This window comes from Conger conger, chromosome 2, assembly GCF_963514075.1.
Source record: "Conger conger chromosome 2, fConCon1.1, whole genome shotgun sequence".
In the NCBI taxonomy this organism is placed as follows: domain Eukaryota; kingdom Metazoa; phylum Chordata; class Actinopteri; order Anguilliformes; family Congridae; genus Conger; species Conger conger.
The window spans coordinates 80,043,036-80,066,091 of record NC_083761.1 but is presented as its reverse complement, the minus strand read 5'-3'; the positions used below and the strand labels follow the sequence as shown (position 1 = coordinate 80,066,091).

The window sequence follows — 23,056 nt, the reverse complement described above, 5'->3', positions numbered from 1 at the left end:
CACACTCACAGACACACACTCTCACACACACACACACGCATACACATACACACACAGACAGACACACACTCACACACACGCGTACTCACACACACACACACACTCACACACACACACACACACACAGACAGACACACACACGTACACAGGGATTGAGGTAGGTGAACATGGCAGTGCACAACATGGGTGTAACAGAGAACATAACAAGGTGAGGATTGGGATTTGATGCAGAGCAGTGGTAGGGACTGAGAGAGAGAGGGAGAGAGCGAGAGAGAGAGCGAGAGAGAGAGAGACAGGAAAAGGACAGAGAGCTTGTTCCGATCGCTTCGTTTTCGCCTAAGTTTTGAAGTGTGTAGAACAGGAAATTAGCACTTGTGACGCGTAGTTTTGAGGTAGTGATACAGGAAGTGGGTGCAACTCAATCTTTGACTTGAGGATGTAATACAGGAAGTTAACACTACTAAATCTAACCCTGCCATAAAAATGATTGTAGTTATTGAAGCATTATGAATCATGCACTATTTTGGACACATTTCATTGCTGCAGTTATGTACTTAATGTGCAGTATTTGCGACGTAGACCTCTTTTGTACTGCATTTGAACTGCATTGTACAGTACTGCATTGTATATCACTTAAACTACAGTGTAATAGCCACAGTATGCTTTGAAGGGCATTTGCTACTCCTAATCTTAGTTTCTATGGTGTAAAACAGGCAGTGAGCACTTCTAAATCAGATTTTTTCAGGGGTGTCAAAAAGGGACGTGGCACTTCTAAGTTTCGAGAAACAATGAGCAAGCACTCATGAGCAGATGACTACATTCTGTCTTTTGGCTCATAAATGTTCTGGAATGCTCCGGGAGAACTGCGGCCAGCCGTGTCACATGGTTCTCGGTTCTGTTCTGTTCTTGAAGACGGTAGTAGTAATGATTGAATTAGTAGGCAGCGTGAGCGAATTTTAATCCTCCTTTGGACGATTCACTGGAGCCCCCGTGGAGTGAATCACACTGCTACATCCTGTGATCCAGTAATGGACCACACACACACACGGTGTGCACACAGGCGCATGCACACACACTCAGTCACACACTCCCACACACACACACACACACACGCTGTGCACATACACTCAGTCACACACACACACACACACACACAATGTGCACACACACGTACTTGTGCTCACACACACAGGTATACACACACATATGCACAAACACAGATGCAAACACGCACTTGCGCGCACACACACAGGTATACACACACATATGCACAAACACAGATGCAAACACGCACTTGCGCGCACACACACAAACATACATACGTGCACACAAACGCATACACATGCGCACACAACACAGACACACTCACAGACACACGCATATAATCACATACACATCCCATCGGTCCTCTAAGCACTGCTGGAAGTCCCAGTCCCGACTCCTGTGTACCGATTGGTCCTTTTGTCCGTAGTACGATTCAACTCCAGCCAATGAAATGATTTGGTGGGCGTAGCCCCATTCATGACCCCTGGCAACAGGGCCTGCTCTCTACTAAATAATAATAATGAATAACAATAATTCCTTGCATTTATATCACGCTTTTCTCACACTCGAGCTTTACAGTGATGAAGGGGAAACTCTCATCTCAACCACCACCAGTGTGCAGCACCCACCTGGGTGATGCAACGGCGGCCATTTTGAACCGGGTCGCTTACCATTCATCAACTGCAATGGAGAGTAACAGAACAATTGTTTTGCGTATTAAAATTACCATCAGCATTTACAAAGTTAATTGAAATTACTATCAGCATTTGCCAGTTTGCAAATGATGAGAATGGCGTTCAGCATATTTGTCAGGAGTGAAATAAGTATTTAAAATCTTGATGCTAAGCGATGAACACACTGAAATGGCACAAGCTGTCACGAATCGGCCAGTCTCCGGGAGCGTGTGAAATGACTAATATTCAAATTTTATTCCTTCATTCACACCGAACTCGTAGCATTTCAAACAGTCCATTCACAATGCTCTGTAAAAGTCAACCTCCACACCTCCTTCACTCACATCTATGCGTACTATGATACTAAACACCAAGGCCTAAAATATAAAATAAAATACATTTAACTTCCTGACGATAAGAAAAGCACAGCTCTGTATATTGACGTACAAGGTTTTGGCACCAATTTTCTGCTGTGTCACAAAATGTCGGTTGAAATTGAACGCTACTCGTTCTTTCAATCCTTTTTAAACTCATCTGCTGAAATGAACCACATACATGTAAGAGCACTTTTTTTTTTTCTGGTCATATTTACACCAGGTATTTGTTCGTCTATAAAATGAAAAGTAAATGAATAACTTGATGAGATGGGTGACTCGCTCTGAGGTGAAGGGGGAGGGTATTGGGGCGCACGAGGGTATTGGGGCACCTCTCCCCTCTCTCACTGGTACAGGTCATCGTCCCCCTCATCCCTGTACTGGCTCCCCGGGTCTCTGCCCCCTGGTCCTGACCCCTGACCCCGACCCGACTGGGACTCAGAGGGAAACCTGGGAGAGTAGGGGTACAACACAGAGTGTGTGAGTGTGTGAGTGTGTGAGTGTGTGAGTGTGTGTGTGTGTGTGTGTGTGTGGGGGAGTATGTGAGTGTGTGTGTGTGTGTGTGTGTGTGTGAGTCTGTGCGTGTGTGTGTGAGTCTGTGCGTGTGTGTGAGTCTGTGTGTGAGTGAGTGTGTGTTTGAGTGAGTGTGTGTGTGAAGTGTGTGAGTGTGTGAAGTGTGTGAGTGTGTGTATGTGTGTGCGTGTGTGTGTGCGTGTGTTTGTATGTGTGTGCGTGTGTGTGTGCGTGTGTGTGAGTCTGTGCGTGTGTGAGTGTGTGTGAAGTGTGTGAGTGTGTGTGAAGTGTGTGAGTGTGTGTGTACCTGAAGTTGCCGAACCCCCGGCTCTGCTGCAGTGTCTGGGCGAACATCTCGTATTTGCGGATGTCGTTGTCGCTGACGGAGCGGCGGGCGAAGCGCATGGCCTCCTCAAAGTGGTCCTTCCGGATCTCCGGCACGGGGTCCACGTCCTCGTCCTACAGAGGACGAACACACGGACACAAAACATCCTGCAGCTCAGCTCACAGAGGGACACAAAACATCCTGCAGCTCAGCTAACAGAGGGACACACTGGGGCAGTATGCTGTAATAGTCATTAGCTCCAGCAGAAGACGCAGCGTCAGCAGCTGACCATGGCGGCGTCCTGCTGGGACTGCCTCTGTCTCTCGGCGCGGATCTCGGCCTCGATGGCCTCACGGATGGCCAGCTTGCAGGCGCGCTGGCAGATCTCCGTCAGGTCTGCGCCCGAGAAACCGTCTGTGATGCGCGCCAGGTACGGCAGGTCCACATCCTGGAATACACACACACGCACACGCACACAGACACACACACACACACACACACACACACAGACACACGCACATACGCACGCACACAGACACACACGCACACGCACACACACACACAGACACACACGCACACACACAGACACACACACGCACGCACACACACACACACACACACACACACACACACACACACACAGACACACACACACGCACACGCACACACACATACACACACACACACACACACACACACACACACACACACACAGACAGACACACAGACACACACACACACACAGATTCAAACATTTGCTTGATGACACATCAGGTACAACAGATGAGGTTGAGATACAGAATGTTGGGGAGCAGAGCAATAGGAGGGAGAACTGGACGTGCTGCCATGGTGGAACAAATTGGAACAAATTGGAACATCCCCCACCCCCATGGGGGACTTGCGCAGGTTAGCGGGCAGGGGGGGTGTGTACGCGGGTGATGGGGGGCGTGTGCAGGGGTGCAGGAGGGCGGGGGGGTGCGTACGCGGGCGATGGGGGACTTGCGCAGGTTGGCGGTCAGGATGGCACTGCGGGAGGGCAGGTCGGGCAGCGGGATGTAGATCAGCTGATCCAGCCGGCCGGGGCGCAAGATGGCGGGATCAATGATGTCAGGCCTGGGGAAGGAAGAGCAGTCAGGTACACACTTTCTCACACACACACACACACACACACACTTTCCCACAGACACGCACACACACACACACACACACACACACATACACACACACTCACACGCACACACACGCACAGACTCACACACACGCGCACACACGCGCACACACGCGCGCACACACGCGCACACACGCGCACACACGCACACACACGCACACTCACACAGACACACACAGACACACACAGACACACACACGCACACTCACACACACACACACACACACACACACACACACACACACACACACACACACACACACAGACACACATACATACTGTTCCTACATACACATGTATACACACACTTTCACACAGACACACACACACACACACACACACACACACACACACACACAGACACACACACACACACACACACACCTGTTGGTGGCCCCGATGATGAAGACGTTCTTCTTGTCGCTCATGCCGTCCATCTCGGTCAGGATCTGGTTGATGACCCGGTCGGCCGCGCCCCCTGCGTCTCCGGCCCCGCCCCCGCGAGCCTTGGCGATGGAGTCCAGCTCGTCAAAGAAGAGGATGCAGGGGGCCGCCTGCCGAGCCTGGGGTCAGGGGTCAGGGGTCAGGGGTCAGAGATTCAAAAACATTACATTACATGTTATTTGGCAGATGCCCTTATCCAGAGCGACTAAGCAGGAGACAATCCTCCCCTGGAGCAACGCAGGGTTAAGCGCCTTGCTCAAGGGCCCAACGGCTGTGCGGATCTTATTGTGGCTACACCGGGATTAGAACCACCGACCTTGTGTGTCCCAGTCATTTACCTTAACCACTACGCTACAGACCGCCCCATTCACCGATCGTATCGGTCTCACAGCTGAAGAGACCATTCACTGTTCAAATCAGTCTCTCAGCTGAAGAGGCTGTTTTTTAGGGAACATGGATCCAGCGTATTTAGAGATTTTGTATACCTCATGCTCATCTAAGAGTATAATTATTATCTCATACATAATCTTGCTACTCTATCGTAGGTTTTTTTACTTCCTTTTTAAATATATATTTTGATTTATTTATTTTTAATTTACTTATTTATTTACATTTAAATAACGCACAACATTCGAGAGCAAACTGCAAACCACACCATTCACTCACACTCATACCCACGGGCAATTTAGACTCTCCAATCAGCCTAACCTGCATGTCTTTGGACTGTGGGAGGAAACCGGAGTACCCGGAGGAAACCCACGCAAACACGGGGAGAACATGCAAACTCCGCACAGAGAGGCCCCGGCTGACGGGGATTTGAACTCAGGACCTCCTTGCTGTGAGGCGGCAGTGCTACCCATTGCGCCCTATTTGATCATCAGTTTTTTAATTTAACCTCCTAAGACCTGGCGTACACATGCGTGGACTCCACATTTTGGGCTGTACAACCAAAAAAACTTAATTCTTAAGACCGAGAGTCCACATATGTGGACATCATTTTTCTCAAAAACTACATCACGTCAAAAGATGATGCTTAGTTTTTATACTTATCAGGTCCCAATAAGCCCAAATAGCAGAGAGAAATTAAAAATGCATACCAAAAAAGAGTGCGGGTCTTAGGAGGTCGATTTATTATCATTTCTTTTTTTATAGTAATACCGCAACACGCAAATGAATGCGTAAACCGCTCACTGAACCTCTCCTCCCCCTCCCCTCCCTCACCTTGTCGAAGACGTCCCGCACGTTGGCCTCCGACTCGCCGAACCACATGGTCAGCATCTCCGGGCCTTTGATGGACACGAAGTTGGCCTGGCACTCGCTGGCGATGGCCTTGGCCAGCAGGGTCTTGCCGCAGCCGGGGGGGCCGTAGAACAGCACCCCGCGGGATGGGGTCATCCCGAACTTGAGGAACTTGTCCGGGTACTCCACCGGGTACTAGAGCGGAGACGGGGGGGGAGAAAGGGTCTTAGCTGGGTGCAAACACTCTCAGAAATACAGGTACACAAAAAGTGCATAAAAAGGTACTTGTCGCTGGGTTTATGTACCCCATAGCTGGGTTTATGTACCCCATAGCTGGGTTTATGTACCCCATAGCTGGGTTTATGTACCCTATAGCTGGGTTTATGTATCCTATAGCTGGGCGTATGTACCCTATAGCTGGGTTTATGTATCCTATAGCTGGGTTTATGTATCCTATAGCTGGGTTTATGTACCCTATAGCTGGGTTTATGTACCCTATAGCTGGGTTTATGTACCCTATAGGTGCATGAAATTGTACGCCTAGCCACCATTTTTACTTTACTACACCTACTTATTCATGTGATTATCTAGTCAGCCAATCGTGTGGCAGCAGTGCAGTGCATACAAATCAATGGCTGTTTAAATTTTAGGCTTTCAGTTTGACAGTAGTAAGGAGAAATGGCAGTTTTCGGGGCAGGGACAGGGGCAGGGGCAGGGACAGGGACAGGGGCAGGGGCAGGGGCAGGGACAGTGTTTTCAGGAGCCCTTCCACTCCCAGGTGAGGGGGGGGGGGGGGGGGGGGTTACCTGTACAAGCTCCTGCAGCTCCCTTTTGACCTCCTCCAGACCCCCGATGTCCTCCCAGTTCACCTGCGGGACCTCTGCCACCGTCTCCCTCAGGGCTGAGGGGTTACTCTGCCCCAGGGCCCACTGGCACGCAGACAGGCAAACAGACACACAGACACACAGACACACAGACACACAGACACACAGACAGACAGACAGACAGACAGAGAGACAGAGAGACAGAGAGACAGAGAGACAGTTAGGCAAACAGACAGAGAGACAGGCAGACAGACAGACAGACAGACAGACAGACAGAGAGACAGAGAAACAGTTAGGCAAACAGACACACAGACAGACAGACAGAGAGACAGAGAGACAGTTAGGCAAACAGACAGAGAGACAGACAGACAGACAGACAGACAGACAGAGAGACAGAGAGACAGTTAGGCAAACAGACAGAGAGACAGGCAAACAGACACACAGACAGACAGACAGAGAGACAGAGAGACAGAGAGACAGTTAGGCAAACAGACAGAGAGATAGGCAGACAGACAGACAGACAGACAGACAGAGAGACAGAGAGACAGTTAGGCAAACAGACAGAGAGACAGGCAGACAGACAGACAGACAGACAGACAGACAGACAGAGAGACAGAGAGACAGTTAGGCAAACAGACAGAGAGACAGGCAGGCAGACAGACAGACAGGCAGATAGACAGGCAAACAGAGAGACAGGCAGACAGACAGACAAACAGGCGGACAGGCAGCAGACAGACAGGCAGTTAGGCAAACAGACAGACAGGCAGACGACAGACAGACAGGCAAATAGAGAGACAGACAGGCAGACGACAGTTTTAAAAGACACATTTATTTTCATTTTAAATGTAAAAGAAAGGGTGACTGACAGGGTGTGTAAAGGGTGTCTCCAGGCAACGCGCAGATGATGCAACTGCACTCCACAGATCATCCGCTCATGCGCTTCCCAGAGGAGTCGAGCAGCACTAACAAGCCCTGTGCCACATAGGCAGTTACAGTCCAGGCAGAAGAACAGCAACAACCAAACCCTGCTGCCTAAAACACATTGTAATTAACCAGCTGGTCCTCAGCTATAAGAACATATTTCATAAAGGCACTCTGGAATAATTGAGCAGTTGACAAAACAATCTTGTGCTGAAATGCACCGGTATTTCCACTCCATTGTTTTTCTGTTCTGTTTGTGTATTTATGGATATGCCTAACAAATAATGGCTTTTAAACAACATCTAATTATCCTTCCTCCAACAAAGAATGCCTCATGGCTTCAGTGAAATAGGTCCTACTATTGCATTGTGCCTCCTTAATCTAATCTCTTTATCCAAACTGCACACCAACCAGAACTTAATGCATGCATTTTACATGCATTTTAATGCTGTTGCTGTACATGTGTACTTGCGTAGCACTTGCGTAGACAACCCCCGCTTATACCCCATCTTTCCCCTTCTAAATGCGCACCCAAGAATGAATGGCATTCGTTTAACGGCAGTTTAAATACCATTAAATCCCGATCATAACAGCAGCTACTGGCATTCAGTATTGACCCAGAAGTAGAGTGTGAGCAAACCAAAATACTTGTACTGTACTTTAGAGGTGATTTTCAATATCTATTGCTCAGTCTCCGGTCAGCGATGAAGAATTTGTAATTATAAAATCTGTGTCTATAGTGAGCTTTCCTTTGCTCTATTGCATCTTGGAAATTGATATTAGGGCGGCCTGTAGCGTAGTGGTTAAGGTACGTGACTGGGATCCGCAAGGTCGGTGGTTTGATCCCACGGTGTAGCCACAATAAGATCCGCACAGCCGTTGGGCCCTTGAGCAAGGCCCTCAACCCTGCATTGCTCCAGGGGAGGATTGTCTCCCGCTTAGTCTAATCAACTGTACGTCGCTCTGGATAAGAGCGTCTGCCAAATGCCATTAATGTAACGTAATGTAAGGTAATGTGTGCGGCTGACCCGGAAGTCGTCCATGGTGATGGCGAGGGAGTTGAGGAGGTCGGCGTCGATGGTCTCGTCCTCCAGGTCGATGAGCGTCATCTTCTTGCGGATGGCCTGCAGTGCGGCCTCTGAGCACAGCGCGGCCAGGTCCGCCCCCACGTGCCCGTGCGTCTCCTTCCCAATCTGCCAGACGGGCGGGCATTCAGGTACTGCCTTTCCCCTGAGCCTGCTCCCCCGCCAACTCAACACTGATGCTGTGTGTGTGTGTGTGTGTGTGTGTGTGTGTGTGTGTGTGTGTATGTGTTGTGTGTGTGTGTGTGTATGTGTGCATGTGTATGTGTGTGTGTGTGGGTATGTGTGCGTGTGTGTGTGTGTGTGTGTGTGTGTGTGTGGGTATGTGTGTGTGTGTGTGGGTATGTGTGCGTGTGTGTGTGTGTGTGTGTGGGTATGTGTGTGTGTGTGTGCGCGTATGTGTGTGCGTGTGTACATGTGTGGGTGTCTGTATGCGGTTACATTTTTATGTTTCTCCTATCGTTTCAATTTTTTCCTCTTCCCTCCCCTTTATTCTCCTCTCTTCCTCCCCGTCCCACATCTCCTCTCATCTCTTCTCTCTCTCTCTTTCTCTCCCTCCCTCCCTCCCTCCCTCCCTCCCTCTCCTCTCCTCTCATACCCGTTCCAGGTCCACATCGTCGGACAGTTTCATGTTCTTGGTGTGAATCTGCAGAATCTCAAGCCGCCCTGTGGAGTCTGGAATTCCGATGTCAATCTCCCGATCAAATCTCCCTGACAGACAGACAGACAGACAGACAGTCAGAATGTCCCTTGGTGATAATTTAATATTATTGTTGTGCTATTACCTCGGCTTCAGCTGAAAAAAAGTTGAAAAAAAGTTATTGTTTTGCGTATGCACACTGTGAAGGCATTTGAAACTACAATTCAGACAGGTTCTTTAGTTTCAAACTCAAACTCCGACAATTCTTCTGTCCTCTGTCTTAACTACAGTAGGTTCTGGTTGGTAACAGCAGCTGATATAATGCATAGCAACAGTAACTTAAAACAAGCTATTATATTTCCTACTTGAGAGAAAAACATGACATTTCAAGTCTCATTATAAGACTAAGACACTTGTTAAGACTTTTTGCAGTGTTCTCTCTTTCTCAACCCCCCTCTCTCTCCCTCCCCTCTCACTTTCCCTCTCTCCCTCCCTCTCTCTCTCTCTCCCTCTCTTTCCCTCTCTTTCCCTCCCTCTCCCCCCTCTCCCCCCTCTCCCCCTCCCTCTCTTTCCCTCTCTCTCCCCCTTTCCCTCTCTCCCACTCCCTCCCTCTCCCCCCTCTCTCCCTCCCTCTCCCCCCTCTCTCTCTCTCTCTCTCTCCCCCTCTCTCCCCCCTCTCTCCCCCTCCCTCCCCCTCTCTCCCTCCCCCCTCCCTCCCTCTATCTCCCCCTCTCTCCCTCCCCCCTCCCTCCCTCTCTCTCCCCCTCTCTCCCCCTCCCCCTCTCTCCCTCCCCCCTCCCTCCCTCTCTCTCCCCCTCTCTCTCCCCCTCTCTCCCCCTCCCCCTCTCTCCCTCCCCCCTCCCTCCCTCTCTCTCCCCCTCTCTCTCCCCCCTCCCTCCCTCTCTCTCCCCCTCTCTCTCCCCCCTCCCTCCCTCTCTCTCCCCCTCTCTCTCCCCCCTCCCCCCCTCTCTCCCACCGAAGCGCCGCAGGGCTGGGTCGACGCTGTTGGGGCGGTTGGTGGCTGCCATGACGACGACGTGGGCGCGCTGCTTCAGGCCGTCCATGAGGGTGAGGAGCTGTGAGACGATCCGCCGCTCCACCTCGCCGTGGGTCTGCCAAGGGGGCAAACACAAAATGGCCGCCCCTTAAAGACAAGCTGAAATCAACATTCACCTTTTCCTCGATTTTGGCCTCCCTGTTTCGGCTGGCTGACGGCAAGGGAGCTATGTGATGAGAGGCAGAGCCTCAATCTTAATTCATTTTGAGCTGTTTGACTGAAACGAAGGGGAAAGACAGTGGCTCTCATTCATTCATTATCTTAACCTGCTTATCCTGAACACAGAGGGATCGCTGGAGCCTATCCCAGCATACATTGGGCGAAAGGCAGGAATACACCCTGGACAGGTCGCCAGTCCATCGCAGGGCACACACACCATTCACTCACACACTCATACCTACGGGCAATTTAGACTCTCCACTCAGTCTAACCTGCATGTCTTTGGACTGTGGGAGGAAACCCACGCAGACACGGGGAGAACATGCAAACTCCACACAGAGAGGCCCCGGCCAACCGGGATTCAAACCCAGGACCTCCTTGCTGTGAGGCGGCAGTGCTACCCACCGCACCATCCATGCCGCCACTACAGTGGCTCTGAAGAAACCAAATATGGAGGCTTCAGAACATGCCCAGACAGAGGACACACTCTCTTCCTCCAACGGCCTTGTCCTCCACCTCCTCACCTTCTCCCTCTTGGGCGCGATGGAGTCCAGCTCATCGATGAAGATGATGGCCGGGGCGTTTTTCTCGCCCTCCTCGAAGGCCTTGCGCAGGTTACTCTCCGACTCTCCCGCGAGCTTGCTCATTATCTCCGGGCCTGGGGGCAACATTGCGTGTGACACACAGGAAGTACATCTCCCGAGTGATATCAGAGGACAATACTGAGTGTGACACACAGGAAGTACATCTCCCGAGTGATATCAGAGGACAATACTGAGTGTGACACACAGGAAGTACATCTCCCGAGTGATATCAGAGGACAATACTGAGTGTGACACACAGGAAGTACATCTCCCGAGTGATATCAGAGGACAATACTGAGTGTGACACACAGGAAGTACATCTCCCGAGTGATATCAGAGGACAATATTGAGTGTGACACACAGGAAGTACATCTCCCGAGTGATATCAGAGGACAATATTGAGTGTGACACATGGAAGATCGATTGTCCAAATCAGCCTCCTAACCACCTAGAGAGTCGGGGTTAAGGGCCTTGCTCGAGGGCCCAACAGCTGATGTTATGGTGGCTACGCAGGGGCTTGAGACATTGGTGTCATCCAAACACTCGCTCGCTATGTCCAGGTACCTGCTGACATCACCCTGCCAATCGATGACACTATCCTAGAGAGCCCTCTAAATATGAACAATCTACTAAGCATACTGTTTAATACATACGTTTTTAGCATGCAATGCAAATAAAATATGCAGCTCTCCAGGACCAGGAGTGAGGACCCCAGCACACCCTGCGGCTCTCCAGGACCAGGAGTGAGGACCCCACCACACCCTGTGGCTCTCCAGGACCAGGAGTGAGGACCCCAGCACACCCTGTGGCTCTCCAGGACCAGGGGTGAGGACCCCAGTATACCCTGCGGCTCTCCAGGACCAGGAGTGAGGACCCCAGCACACCCTGCGGCTCTCCAGGACCAGGAGTGAGGACCCCAGCACACCCTGCGGCTCTCCAGGACCAGGAGTGAGGACCCCAGCACACCCCGCGGCTCTCCAGGACCAGGAGTGAGCACCCCAGCACACCCTGCGGCTCTCCAGGGCCAGGAGTGAGGACCCCAGTACACCCTGCCATGTTTTGGAAACCAGTGGCCGAAACCATGGCCGACCCCCCCCCCCCCCCGATCACATTAAAAGCGACTCACCATTGATAAGGAAGAAGAAAGCTCCGGTCTCGTTGGCGACGGCACGAGCCACCAGGGTCTTCCCCGTCCCTGGAGGGCCGTACAGCAGAATCCCCCGTGGAGGCTGAGCGGAGTGAGATGGGAGGAATATTATCTACACATGGCAACCTTATTCTAGAGTACGTTTCATGATGCATGGATTCAATTAAGCAGGAGATGTTTCTACAAGGGAATGACTTCAGAATATATAATAATAATAATAACAATAATAATTTAGTATTCTGAAGTCGTTTCCACAAGGGAATGACTTCAGAATATATAATAATAATAACAATAATAATTTAGTATTTAGCTGAAACTTTTATCCAAAGCGACTTACAGTTGATTAGACTAAGCAGGGCACAATGCAGGGTTAAGGGCCTTTGCTCAACGGCCCAATAGCTGTGCATATTTTGTCGTGGCTACACTGGAACCACCAACCTTCCGGGTCTCAGTCATGTACCTAGCCCATATGTACTGTATATCAATCTCTAGACAAGACACCTCAAGACACCTCAATCAATCATGAATCGAATTTGCTTGACTGTGTGGAGGATTGATTGACAGAGAGGCTGACTCATTGGCTGATTGGTTTATTAGACTGATTGATTCATGCATGTAAGAAGAAGAGTGTAAGAATATTTTATGGAAGAGAACAGGTACCTGAACACAGGGACTCAATCTTTTCCTAATCGTCTACAGAGGCTTATGGTTACATTACTTGTCATTTGGCTGATGCTTTTATCCAAAACGACTTACAGTTGATTAGACTAAGCAGGAGACGATCCTCCCCTGGAGCAATGCAGGGTTAAGGCCCTTTGCTCAAGGGCCCAACGGCTGTGCGGATCTTATTGTGGCTACACCGGGGATCAAACCACCGACCTTGCGGGTCCCAGTCATGCACCTTAACCACTGCGCTACGGGTCGCCCACGGTTAGTTGAATAACTGACGATTGACTGGTTCTGAGCTAATTTAGGTTTTTTTTTTTGTTTTATTTGCCGAACTGATTGGTTGGTTTATGGGTCACCTTGACGCCGATAGCTTTGAAGAGCCCCGGGTGGCGAAGCGGCAGCTCCACCATCTCCTTGATCTGGGCCAACTGTTTGCGGCATCCGCCGATGTCATCGTAGCCGATGTCATTGAGGCTCTCCTCCTCGTCCTGGTGAGGAAGGCGGCACAGACAAATGAGCCACGGACCCGCGGAGACCTCACTCAACGTTTACACAGACACCGCTCTCTTTCTTCACACTGAACCCACCAAGCTGAAGAAAATAAATATCTTTTTTATTTTTTTATTTTTTTACTGTTAGTCAAGGAAGAACGGTTGATTGACTCGAGAGAAAACCAGAAAAGGGCTATAGAATTTTCCTCCGCACAGCAAATTCACTTATAGTATATCTCAATTCACCCAGCAGCAGGAAGTCATTTTTATTTTAAAATGTTTTTTTTTTCTTTTTAACTTATTTCTGTACACAGATTGAACCAGAATCATCCATCCATCCATGCATTATCTTTACCTGCTTATCTTGAGCAGGGTCACAGAGAGATTGCTGGAGCCTGTCGCCAGTCCATCGCAGGGCACACACACCATTCACTCACACACTCATACCTACGGGCAATTTAGACTCTCCAATCAGCCTAACCTGCATGTCTTTGGACTGTGGGAGGAAACCCACGCAAACACGGGGAGAACATGCAAACTCCACACAGAGAGGCCCCGGCCGACGGGGATTCGAACCCAGGACCTCCTTGCTGTGAGGCGGCAGCGCTACCCACAGCACCATCCGTGCCGCCCTTCAACCAGTATCAGCGTACAGGAATCCTAATTCTAAGAAGGTATTTACTGCTAAAATGTTACACGCATGGTATACGCAGATAGCAATAGTCCAAAGTTAAAATGGAGTGAGTGCCCCTCCCCGCACCTCTCTCTTGATTGGTTCCCCCTCACAGTGGATGATGGTGTCAGGCGCGACGATGCAGTGGGGGGAGGGGTCCGTCTCCACAACCTTAAACTCCACCGCCCGCATGCCCCCCCTCACCAGGAAGATGTCCCCTGCAGACCCACCATTCGCCATTGGAGGGGGGCAGAGAGCAGTCAGAAATCACCTTCACTGGTCGACGATCCGCTCACATCCACACCCCTGAAAGGCAGGCCTCGGCTAAACACGCATTTGTAAGACTCAGCAGATGCCGACAACACTTTTTATTTTTTTGACATTTTCCTGCAGATCCTCTACATCAGGGGTGTCAAACTGAATCCCCAGGGGGCCGCAGTGTCTGCGGGTTTTTGTGGTTTCCTTTCAATCAACTGCCAATTAAGGCCAATGAAGGGCAATTAAGGCCTTGAGAACAAGGCGTGTCGATACTTTAACCAATCAATGACTTGAATGAACCCAGAACACCCCAAAAACCAGCAGACACTACGGCCCTCCAGGACTGGAGTTTGACACCTGTGCTCTACATTGAAACACACAGTGAAACACATTCCTAACCATTACATACAGGTACACTCAGCCAGCAGCAATACCACCATGCACCCTGCTACCGCTGAATGGCTGAAGCTAAGCAAGTGTGGGCTTGGTTAGTACATTATATTACATTACATGTCATTTGGCTCTCACTTTCATTCAAAGCAACTTACAGTTGATTAAACTAAGCAGGAGACAATCCTCCTCTGGGGCAATGCAGGGTTAAGGACCTTGCTCAAGGGCCCAATGGCTGTGCGGATCTTATTGTGGCTACACCGGGGATCGAACCACTGACCCCAGTCATGTACCTTAACCACTACGCTACAGGCCACCCTTGGATGGGAGACCCCCCCAGGAAAAGCTAAGTTGCTGTTGGCGGGCCAGTAGGGGGCAGTCTTCCCTCTGCTCAAATAAACCCCAGTACCCCAGTGCAGCGATAGGGACACTGTGCTGTAGAAGACGCCATCTTTCAGAAGAAATGTTAAACCAAGCTCCTGACTCATCGTGGTCATTAAGGATCTCATGACACCAGGGGGGTTCCCTGGTGTCCTGGCTAAATTCCAAACCCGGCTCTCTCAATCTGCCACCTAGCCATCCCCTGATTTAATTTAATTATCTCCAGCTCAGCGGATGTGTGCTGCGCATTCTGGTGCTAAATGGCCAGGTGGGTGCTGCACAATTTGCTTCATGACTGTCAGTAATCTGCGGTAATTGGAAGTAACTTTTCTGGTTGTGAAGTGTACATTTCATACTCCCGTTAGGGGCACGTCAGTGTTAAGGGGCATGGCAGCGTTAGGGGCGCGTCAGTGTTAAGGGGTGTGTCAGCGTTAAGGGGTGTGTCAGCGTTAAGGGGCGCGTCAGCTTTAGGGGCGCGTCAGTGTTAAGGGGCACGTCAGCGTTAAGGGGCGCGTCAGCGTTAGGGGCACGTCAGCGTTAGGGGCACGTCAGTGTTAAGGGGCATGTCAGCGTTAGGGGCGCGTCAGCGTTAGGGGGCACGTCAGTGTTAAGGGGCACGGCAGCGTTAGGGGCACGTCAGCGTTAGGGGCGCGTCAGCGTTAGGGGTGCGGCAGAGAAACGGTCCGCTTACCTTTGTGCACGGGTCTGTAGGCCTCCAGGAAGTAGGGCTTGAGGAAGACCTCAAACAGGTTCCCCGTGAGCCCCTGGATAGTGTCATCGATCGGCAGCACGTGCACGCGTTTTCCGTACTTCACGTCCGGGCACGCCTGGATGCTGCGGACATTCCGGTTATTTAGCTGACGCCCCGATCCAAAGCGACTTACAGTTAATTAGACTTAGAGGTTCAATACCCCTGCAGAAATGCGAGGTTAAGGGCCTTGCTCCAGGGCCCAACAGCTGATCTTAAGACATTGGTGTCATCCAAACACTCGCTCTCTATGTCCAGGTACCTGCTGACATCACCCTGTGCCAGTTCTTCATGGTGCCCTGCGATATCACTCTGTTACTCCTGTGACTAACACCAAACACACCCTGATCACATCGCCCTGTACCTGACCTCTCTGATGCCTAATTATGTGGCACTCTGCCTATTCTGAATGGTACTGTATGACCTCACACAGTTTTTTCATGTTCATGGTGATATGACCCTGTAACTGTCCTCTGCAGTACCTGCTGACGTCACTGTTCCTGTCCTCTCTGGTACCTGATGACATCATTATTCCTGTCCTCTCCGGGTCCTGATGATATCATTATTCTCGGCGGTACCTGATGACCTCAATGTCCCTGCCGGTGGTACCTGATGACCTCACTGTCCCTGGCAGCAGTACCTGATGACCTCACTGTCCCTGGCAACAGTACCTGATGACCTCACTGTCCCTGGCGGTGGTACCTGATGACCCACTGTCCTTGGCAGCAGTACCTGATGACCTCACTGTCCCTGGCGGCAGTACCTGATGACCTCACTGTCCTTGGCAGTACCTGATGACCTCACTGTCCCTGGCGGTACCTGATGACCTCACTGTCCCTGGAGGCGGTACCTGATGACCTTACTGTCCCTGGAGGCGGTACCTGATGACCTTACTGTCCCTGGAGGCGGTACCTGATGACCTCACTGTCCCTGGAGGCGGTACCTGATGACCTCACTGACCCTGGCGGCAGTACCTGATGACCTCACTGTCCCGGGTGGCAGTACCTGATGACCTCACTGTCCCTGGCGGTACCTGGTGACCTCACTGTCCCTGGAGGGGGTACATGATGTCCTTACTGTCCCTGGAGCCAGTACCTGATGACCTTACTGTCCCTGGCGGTACCTGATGACCTCACTGTCCCTGGAGGCGGTACCTGATGACCTTACTGTCCCTGGCGGTACCTGATGACCTCACTGTCCCTGGAGGCGGTACCTGATGACCTTACTGTCCCTGGCGGTACCTGATGACCTCACTGTCCCTGGAGGCAGTACCTGATGACCTTACTGTCCCTGGCGGTACCTGATGACCTCACTGTCCCTGGCGGTACCTGATGACCTCACTGTCCCTGGTGGTACCTGATGACCTTACTGTCCCTGGAGGCGGTACCTGATGACCTTACTGTCCCTGGAGGCGGTATCTGATGACCTCACTGTCCCTGGAGGCGGTACCTGATGACCTCACTGTCCCTGGCGGTACCTGATGACGTCGCCGAGGCGGACGCGCAGGTTGTTGCGTGTGACGCGGTTCATGCGCACGCGCTCCTCGGCACAGGTCTCGTCCGTCAGCACGATGCAGACGGTCTGCCGGCGCTTCCTCCCCCGCAGAACCACGGTGTCGCCCCGAAACAGCTGCAGCTCCTCCATCTTCACCTGCGGGGACCCCGGGAGAGACGGGCCCAACGGACAAGTGAAAGAATGACCCCTTATTGAGATTCATCCATCCATCCATTATCCTAACCCGCTTATCCTGAACAGGGTCGCAGGGGGGCTGGAGCCTATCCCAGCATACATTCGGCGAAAGGCAGGAATACACCCTGGACAGGTCGCCAGTCCATCGCAGGGCACACACACCATTCACTCACACACTCATACCTACGGGCAATTTAGACTATCCAATCAGCCTAACCTGTATGTCTTTGGACTGTGGGCGGAAACCGGAGTCCCCGGAGGAAACCCACGCAAACACAGGGAGAACATGCAAACTCCGCACAGAGAGGCCCCGGCCGACGGGGATTCGGACCCAGGACCTCCTTGCTGTGAGGCGGCAGTGCTATCCACTGCACCATCCGTGCCGCCCTTAACCTTTTATTAGAGAAGTGCAAATGATTAAAACTGGGAACTGCATGGGAAAACGCACCTGAGCCAGGTAAAATAAAAAACCTGCAGCGGACACACACTCACCTGAGACAGACACACAATGCTGTTGTCTTCATTCAGAGCCTCGTCCACAACGAGCCGGTTCGGGCGCTGCTTCTGTTTCAAAATGGCGGTGGAGTAGTCCTCCCCTTTAGGGCTGGTCAGAGGAATACAGGCAAGGCATCATTTATCAGGGTTAGGTATATAAATCAGACACCAGGAACAGCGGTGTAAACAAAACCCAAAAAAAATACCCAGGTCAAGAGACCCGGGGTGGGGTGATGGGACATGGGGTGGGGGTCGGGGGTCAGGCTGGGGTATGCTCTTTTTTCTCTTTAAGTTAGTCCGTTTTACTTGACAAAAATTGAAGAACATCCATCCTCCTCCGAAAAAGGAATCGCAACTGATCTTCTCACTAAAGAATTAAATGAAATGGAGGCTTTGGAAATGGACATGCAGGAAAAACTACAGTGGACAGTGGTCCTGAATGGTAGTTACAGCCCTAATAGGGCGTGAATCTATTTCCCTGGTGAAGGCAATACTCAGTACATATGTACAAATGTAATAGTACCAGGGGTGACAGTTGTCCGGCAGTTGGAGAGTTGCCGGTTCGTTCTCCCGCCCAGGCTGTGTCGAAGTGTAAAGACGGACATAGCATCACAAAGTGTGTGTGTGTGTGTGTGTGTGTGTGTGTGTGTGTGTGTGTGTGTGTGTGTGTGTGTCTGTGTGTGTGTGTGCGCGGGGTGGCGGGTTTGGTTGGCGAGACAAACTCTCTGATTGCAGTTTGCATGCCAAGTGTGCTAATCTGCGCCCTCCGGAATTTATGCAACAGGACGGGTGGATGAATGGGCATTCAAATTTAGGAGAAAGATACGATAAGAGATGAAAACCAATTAAAGATAAAGTAGCACTACCAATGCTGAGGAATAACAGAGTAGCACAGCCTTTAAACAAAACTGAAAACTGAATTTAAAATAGGTATCGTACATTTATGTATGTGTGTGTGTGTGTGTGTGTGTGTGTATGTGTGAGCATGCGCGTGTGTGTACGTGTGAGTGTGTGTATGTGTGCGTACGTGTGTGTGAGTATATGTGTGTGTGTTTATGTGTGTGTGCGTGTGTGTGTGTAGGTGTGCGTGTGTGTATGTGTATGTGTATGTGTGAGCATGCGCGTGTGTGTACGTGTGAGTGTGTGTATGTGTGCGTACGTGTGTGTGAGTATATGTGTGTGTGTTTATGTGTGTGTGCGTGTGTGTGTGTAGGTGTGCGTGTGTGTATGTGTAAACGCATGTGTGTGTGTATGTGTGCGTATGTGTGCGTGTTAGTGTATTTGTGTGTGTTCATGTGTGTGTACGTGTGCATGAGTGTGTGTGTGTGTGGAGGTGTGCGTGTGTGTATGTGTAAACGTGGGTGTGTGTGTACGTACGAGTGTGAGTATGTGAGTGTGTGTGAGTGTGTATGTGTGCGTAAGTGTGCGTGTGAGTATATGTGTGTGTTTATGTGTGTGTACGTGTGTGTGTGTAGGTGTGCATGTGTGTATGTGTAAACGCATTTGTGTGTGTACGTGTGAGTGTGATTGTATGTGAGTGTGTGTGTGTATGTGTGCGTGTGTGTATGTGTAAACGCATTTGTGTGTGTACGTGTGAGTGTATGTGAGTGTGTGTATGTGTGCGTATGTGTGCGTGTTAGTGTATGTGTGTGTGTATTCATGTGTGTGTACGCGTGCGTGAGTGTGTGTGTGTAGGTGTGCGTGTGTGTATGTGTAAACGTGGGTGTGTGTGTGTACGTATGAGTGTGAGTAAACACGTGTGTGTATACGTGGGAGTGTGTGTGTGTACGTGTGCGTGTGAGTGTATGTGAGTGTGTGTGCGTGTGTGTATGTGTAAACGTGGGTGTGTGTGTGCGTACGAGTGTGAGTATGTGAGTGTGTGCGAGTGTGTGCGTGTGTATGTGTGTACATGTGCATGTGATTGTGTGTCTGTGAATCACAGCACATACTGTTGCCCTTTAGGGAACTTATTTTATCTGCCACCGTCTGTCTGTATTCAGCACAAGCAGCTGGATACTACTGTACAGAGTATTGACCTCCTACTAATAGTCTACTTGTCATTTAGTCACTGTACAGAGTATTGACCTCCTACTACTAATCTACTAGTCATTTAGTTACTGTACAGAGTATTGATTCCCTACTAATAATCTACTAGTCATTTAGTCACTGTACAGAGCGTTGACCCCCTACTAATACTTTACTACACACTTGCTCACTGTACAGAGTATTGACCCCCTACTAATACTCTCCTATACACTTACTCACTGTACAGAGCATTGACCCCCCTACTAATACTCTACTACACACTTACTCACTGTACAGAGTATTGACCCCCTACTCATACTCTACTACTGGCTGTACAGTAACTCTTACTCCTGTAGCACTTACTCATACAGTGCATGCACACTACAATTGTATACAAACACACTCTGTACGCATGAGCATGTTGCATAAATGCAGGTATGCTGACTCACTCACACACACACACTGACACACATACACACACACACTCACACACACACTGACACACAGACACACACTGCCCAGCTCCTGTTACCCCATGTGAGCCGGAGTCTGTATTTAGAACTACAGAAGTACAGCTCTGTTTACCCCAAAGATAGACTGGGCACTTCACAGCCATAAATTCAACAGGCTGTTTCATTCCCGCAAAACTCTTTCTCTCCCTTTCTTTTTGTGTGTTTTTGTAGTTACTGTAATTCTTGTGTGTGTGTGTGTGTGTGTGTGTGTGTGTGTGTGTGTGTGTGTGTGTCGGTGATTGAATGTGCCACAGCACAGTATAGGCCTCTCTCTCCCCCTCTCTCTCTCTCTCACTCTCTCTCTCTCATTCCCTCTCTCTCCCTCTCCCCCTCCCCCTCTATCTCTCACTCCCTCTCCCTCTATCTCACTCTCTCTCTCTCCCTCTCCCTCTCCCTCTCCCTCTCTCTCTCTCCCTCTCAGTAGTGCTGGTGATAATGGTTCCTGTGTTGGTCTCGTCCGCTTGTCAGCTGTCACATGTCTCTGACAGTGTTCGCCCAGCCCCCCCCCCCCTCCCCGACGCCCATTCCAGAACCTTCCGCCCGGAGCGGAATGGCGCAAAGAAATGTCACGGCAACAAGGGCAGTGGAGCCACAGCGCTACGGCGACAGTGACAGACAGACAGACAAACAGACAGACAGACAGACAGACAGGAGTCGTACGTGGGACACGCACACAGTACATGACTGGGATGAAGCAGACAGGAGGCTGAGGCACTCAGACGTACACACAGTGGCACAGCGACAGCGCTACGGCGCACGGCACTGACAGCAGCAGGGGCCCGACAGGGAGAAGTGGTGTGTGGGACACGCACATATACGAGCGGCACGAAGCGGACGGCGCAGTCAAACGCACAAATGTGATCGAACGCGCATACTGACGTGCTCACACAAAGGAACACGCCGACGACACACTCATAAACACATACTCTCACAAACACAAACATGCGCACACACACAGGTACACAAACAAGCACTATCACATACATGGTTCTACTCCCTCTCCCTCACATACACACTGGCGCACACACACAAACACACAAACAAGCACTAACACATACATAGTTCTACTCTCACACACACAAACACAGACACACAAACAAGCACTAACACATAATTCTAATCTCTCTCTCTCTCTCTCTCTCTCTCTCTCACACACACACACACACACACACAAACATACAGACACACAAACAAGCACTACCACGTAATTCTAATCTCTCTCTCTCTCTCTCTCTCTCTCTCTCTCACACACACACACACAAACACAGACACACAAACAAGCACTAACACATACATAGTTCTACTCTCTCTCTCTCACTCACACACACACACACACACAGGGCTCTATACTCACTCTGTTCCCCCGGAGGTGGGCATCCTCAGGCAGGGTCTGGGGGCTGAAGGCTAGGTGAAGGCTACTGGGTAACTGGAGTTCCAGTGGCTGGGTGAAAGTGGCAGTGCTCTTTCGGCTGGACGCCCCCCCTCTCTGCCTGCTGACAGCCCACCCCATGCCTGGTTGGGGATTGCCCCCACCCCTTTCCCTCTGGAGCCCATCCCAGTACAGATACCGTATCACTCCCCCATTCCCTCTCTGTCTCAATCACACAGAGATACAGGCACACACACACAAATACATACACCTGTACACACAAACTCTCACACACACACACACACACACACACACTTTTGAAAATAAAACTTTCCAGCAGTCCAATAAAGGCCGAGTTTGAGTAACGCAACGTGGTTGTAAAGGAACTCTCTCTCCCTTTATCCCTTTATCCCTCTATCGCTCAATCTCTTTCACTCTCACCCTCCTCTCTCTACCCACCTGCCCCTTGCTCACATTCTGGGTACATTCCACACATGCAGATACACACACACACACACACATACACACACACACACACACACACATACACACACACTTGCACACACACACACACTCACACACACACACACACACACACACACACTTGCACAAGCGTACATACACACAGCTGAGCATACACCACCCACAGGAATATCCTTATGAATCAAAAACACATTTTCCCCACATGCAGTGTGTAGATCCAATAAAAGAGCTATTCACAATTTGTCAATTGTCTCTGATAACAGTTGGCTGTTTGTCATCATATTTTCAGTATTTAACCACTTGCACTTCCATCGATATCAAGACATAACACTGACTTATTTGTGAGAAAAAGAAACGGTTCATATCTATCCTTCACTGATTGGTTGTGGGTGAACTTCTGAATATGTGGACTACCCTACCAGTTGTTTATGCATCAACTACAGCTTAACCCCTTCTCTGAAGCCCCCTAGTGGCCATGAAGCCCAGTACCATGAGACTACCATACACCATTGGAAAGCTTGTACTGTCCTCTACTGGATAAACCACCATGAAACTAATGGAGTTGAAACGGCTTGAAAACCTTGTCAGGTGTTACGTATGGCTTATCTGAGTGGCTTGTTGAAGACAATAAATGCCCACTGAATTAGCGGCCTGTAGCGTAGTGGTTAAGGTACGTGA

General features: G+C 50.4%; 1 protein-coding gene across 1 annotated transcript; it reads right to left on the bottom strand.

Moving 5' to 3' along the window:
• Window positions 1-1,949: 1,949 nt before the first annotated feature.
• On the bottom strand, window positions 1,950-22,008 carry zgc:136908 (Transitional endoplasmic reticulum ATPase). The gene is made up of 18 exons (XM_061233088.1): window positions 21,881-22,008; window positions 17,987-18,098; window positions 17,283-17,455; window positions 15,749-15,891; window positions 14,116-14,246; window positions 13,221-13,352; window positions 12,175-12,277; window positions 10,989-11,122; window positions 10,225-10,360; window positions 9,207-9,319; window positions 8,555-8,719; window positions 6,588-6,710; window positions 5,764-5,976; window positions 4,483-4,661; window positions 3,914-4,043; window positions 3,220-3,378; window positions 2,913-3,064; window positions 1,950-2,542 (listed from the first exon to the last, which is right to left on the bottom strand). Exons 1-18 carry the CDS (start codon window positions 21,901-21,903, stop codon window positions 2,437-2,439), a joined length of 2,427 nt encoding a protein of 808 aa, XP_061089072.1. The 5' UTR covers window positions 21,904-22,008; the 3' UTR covers window positions 1,950-2,436.
• Between the last annotated feature and the right edge of the window lie 1,048 nt (window positions 22,009-23,056).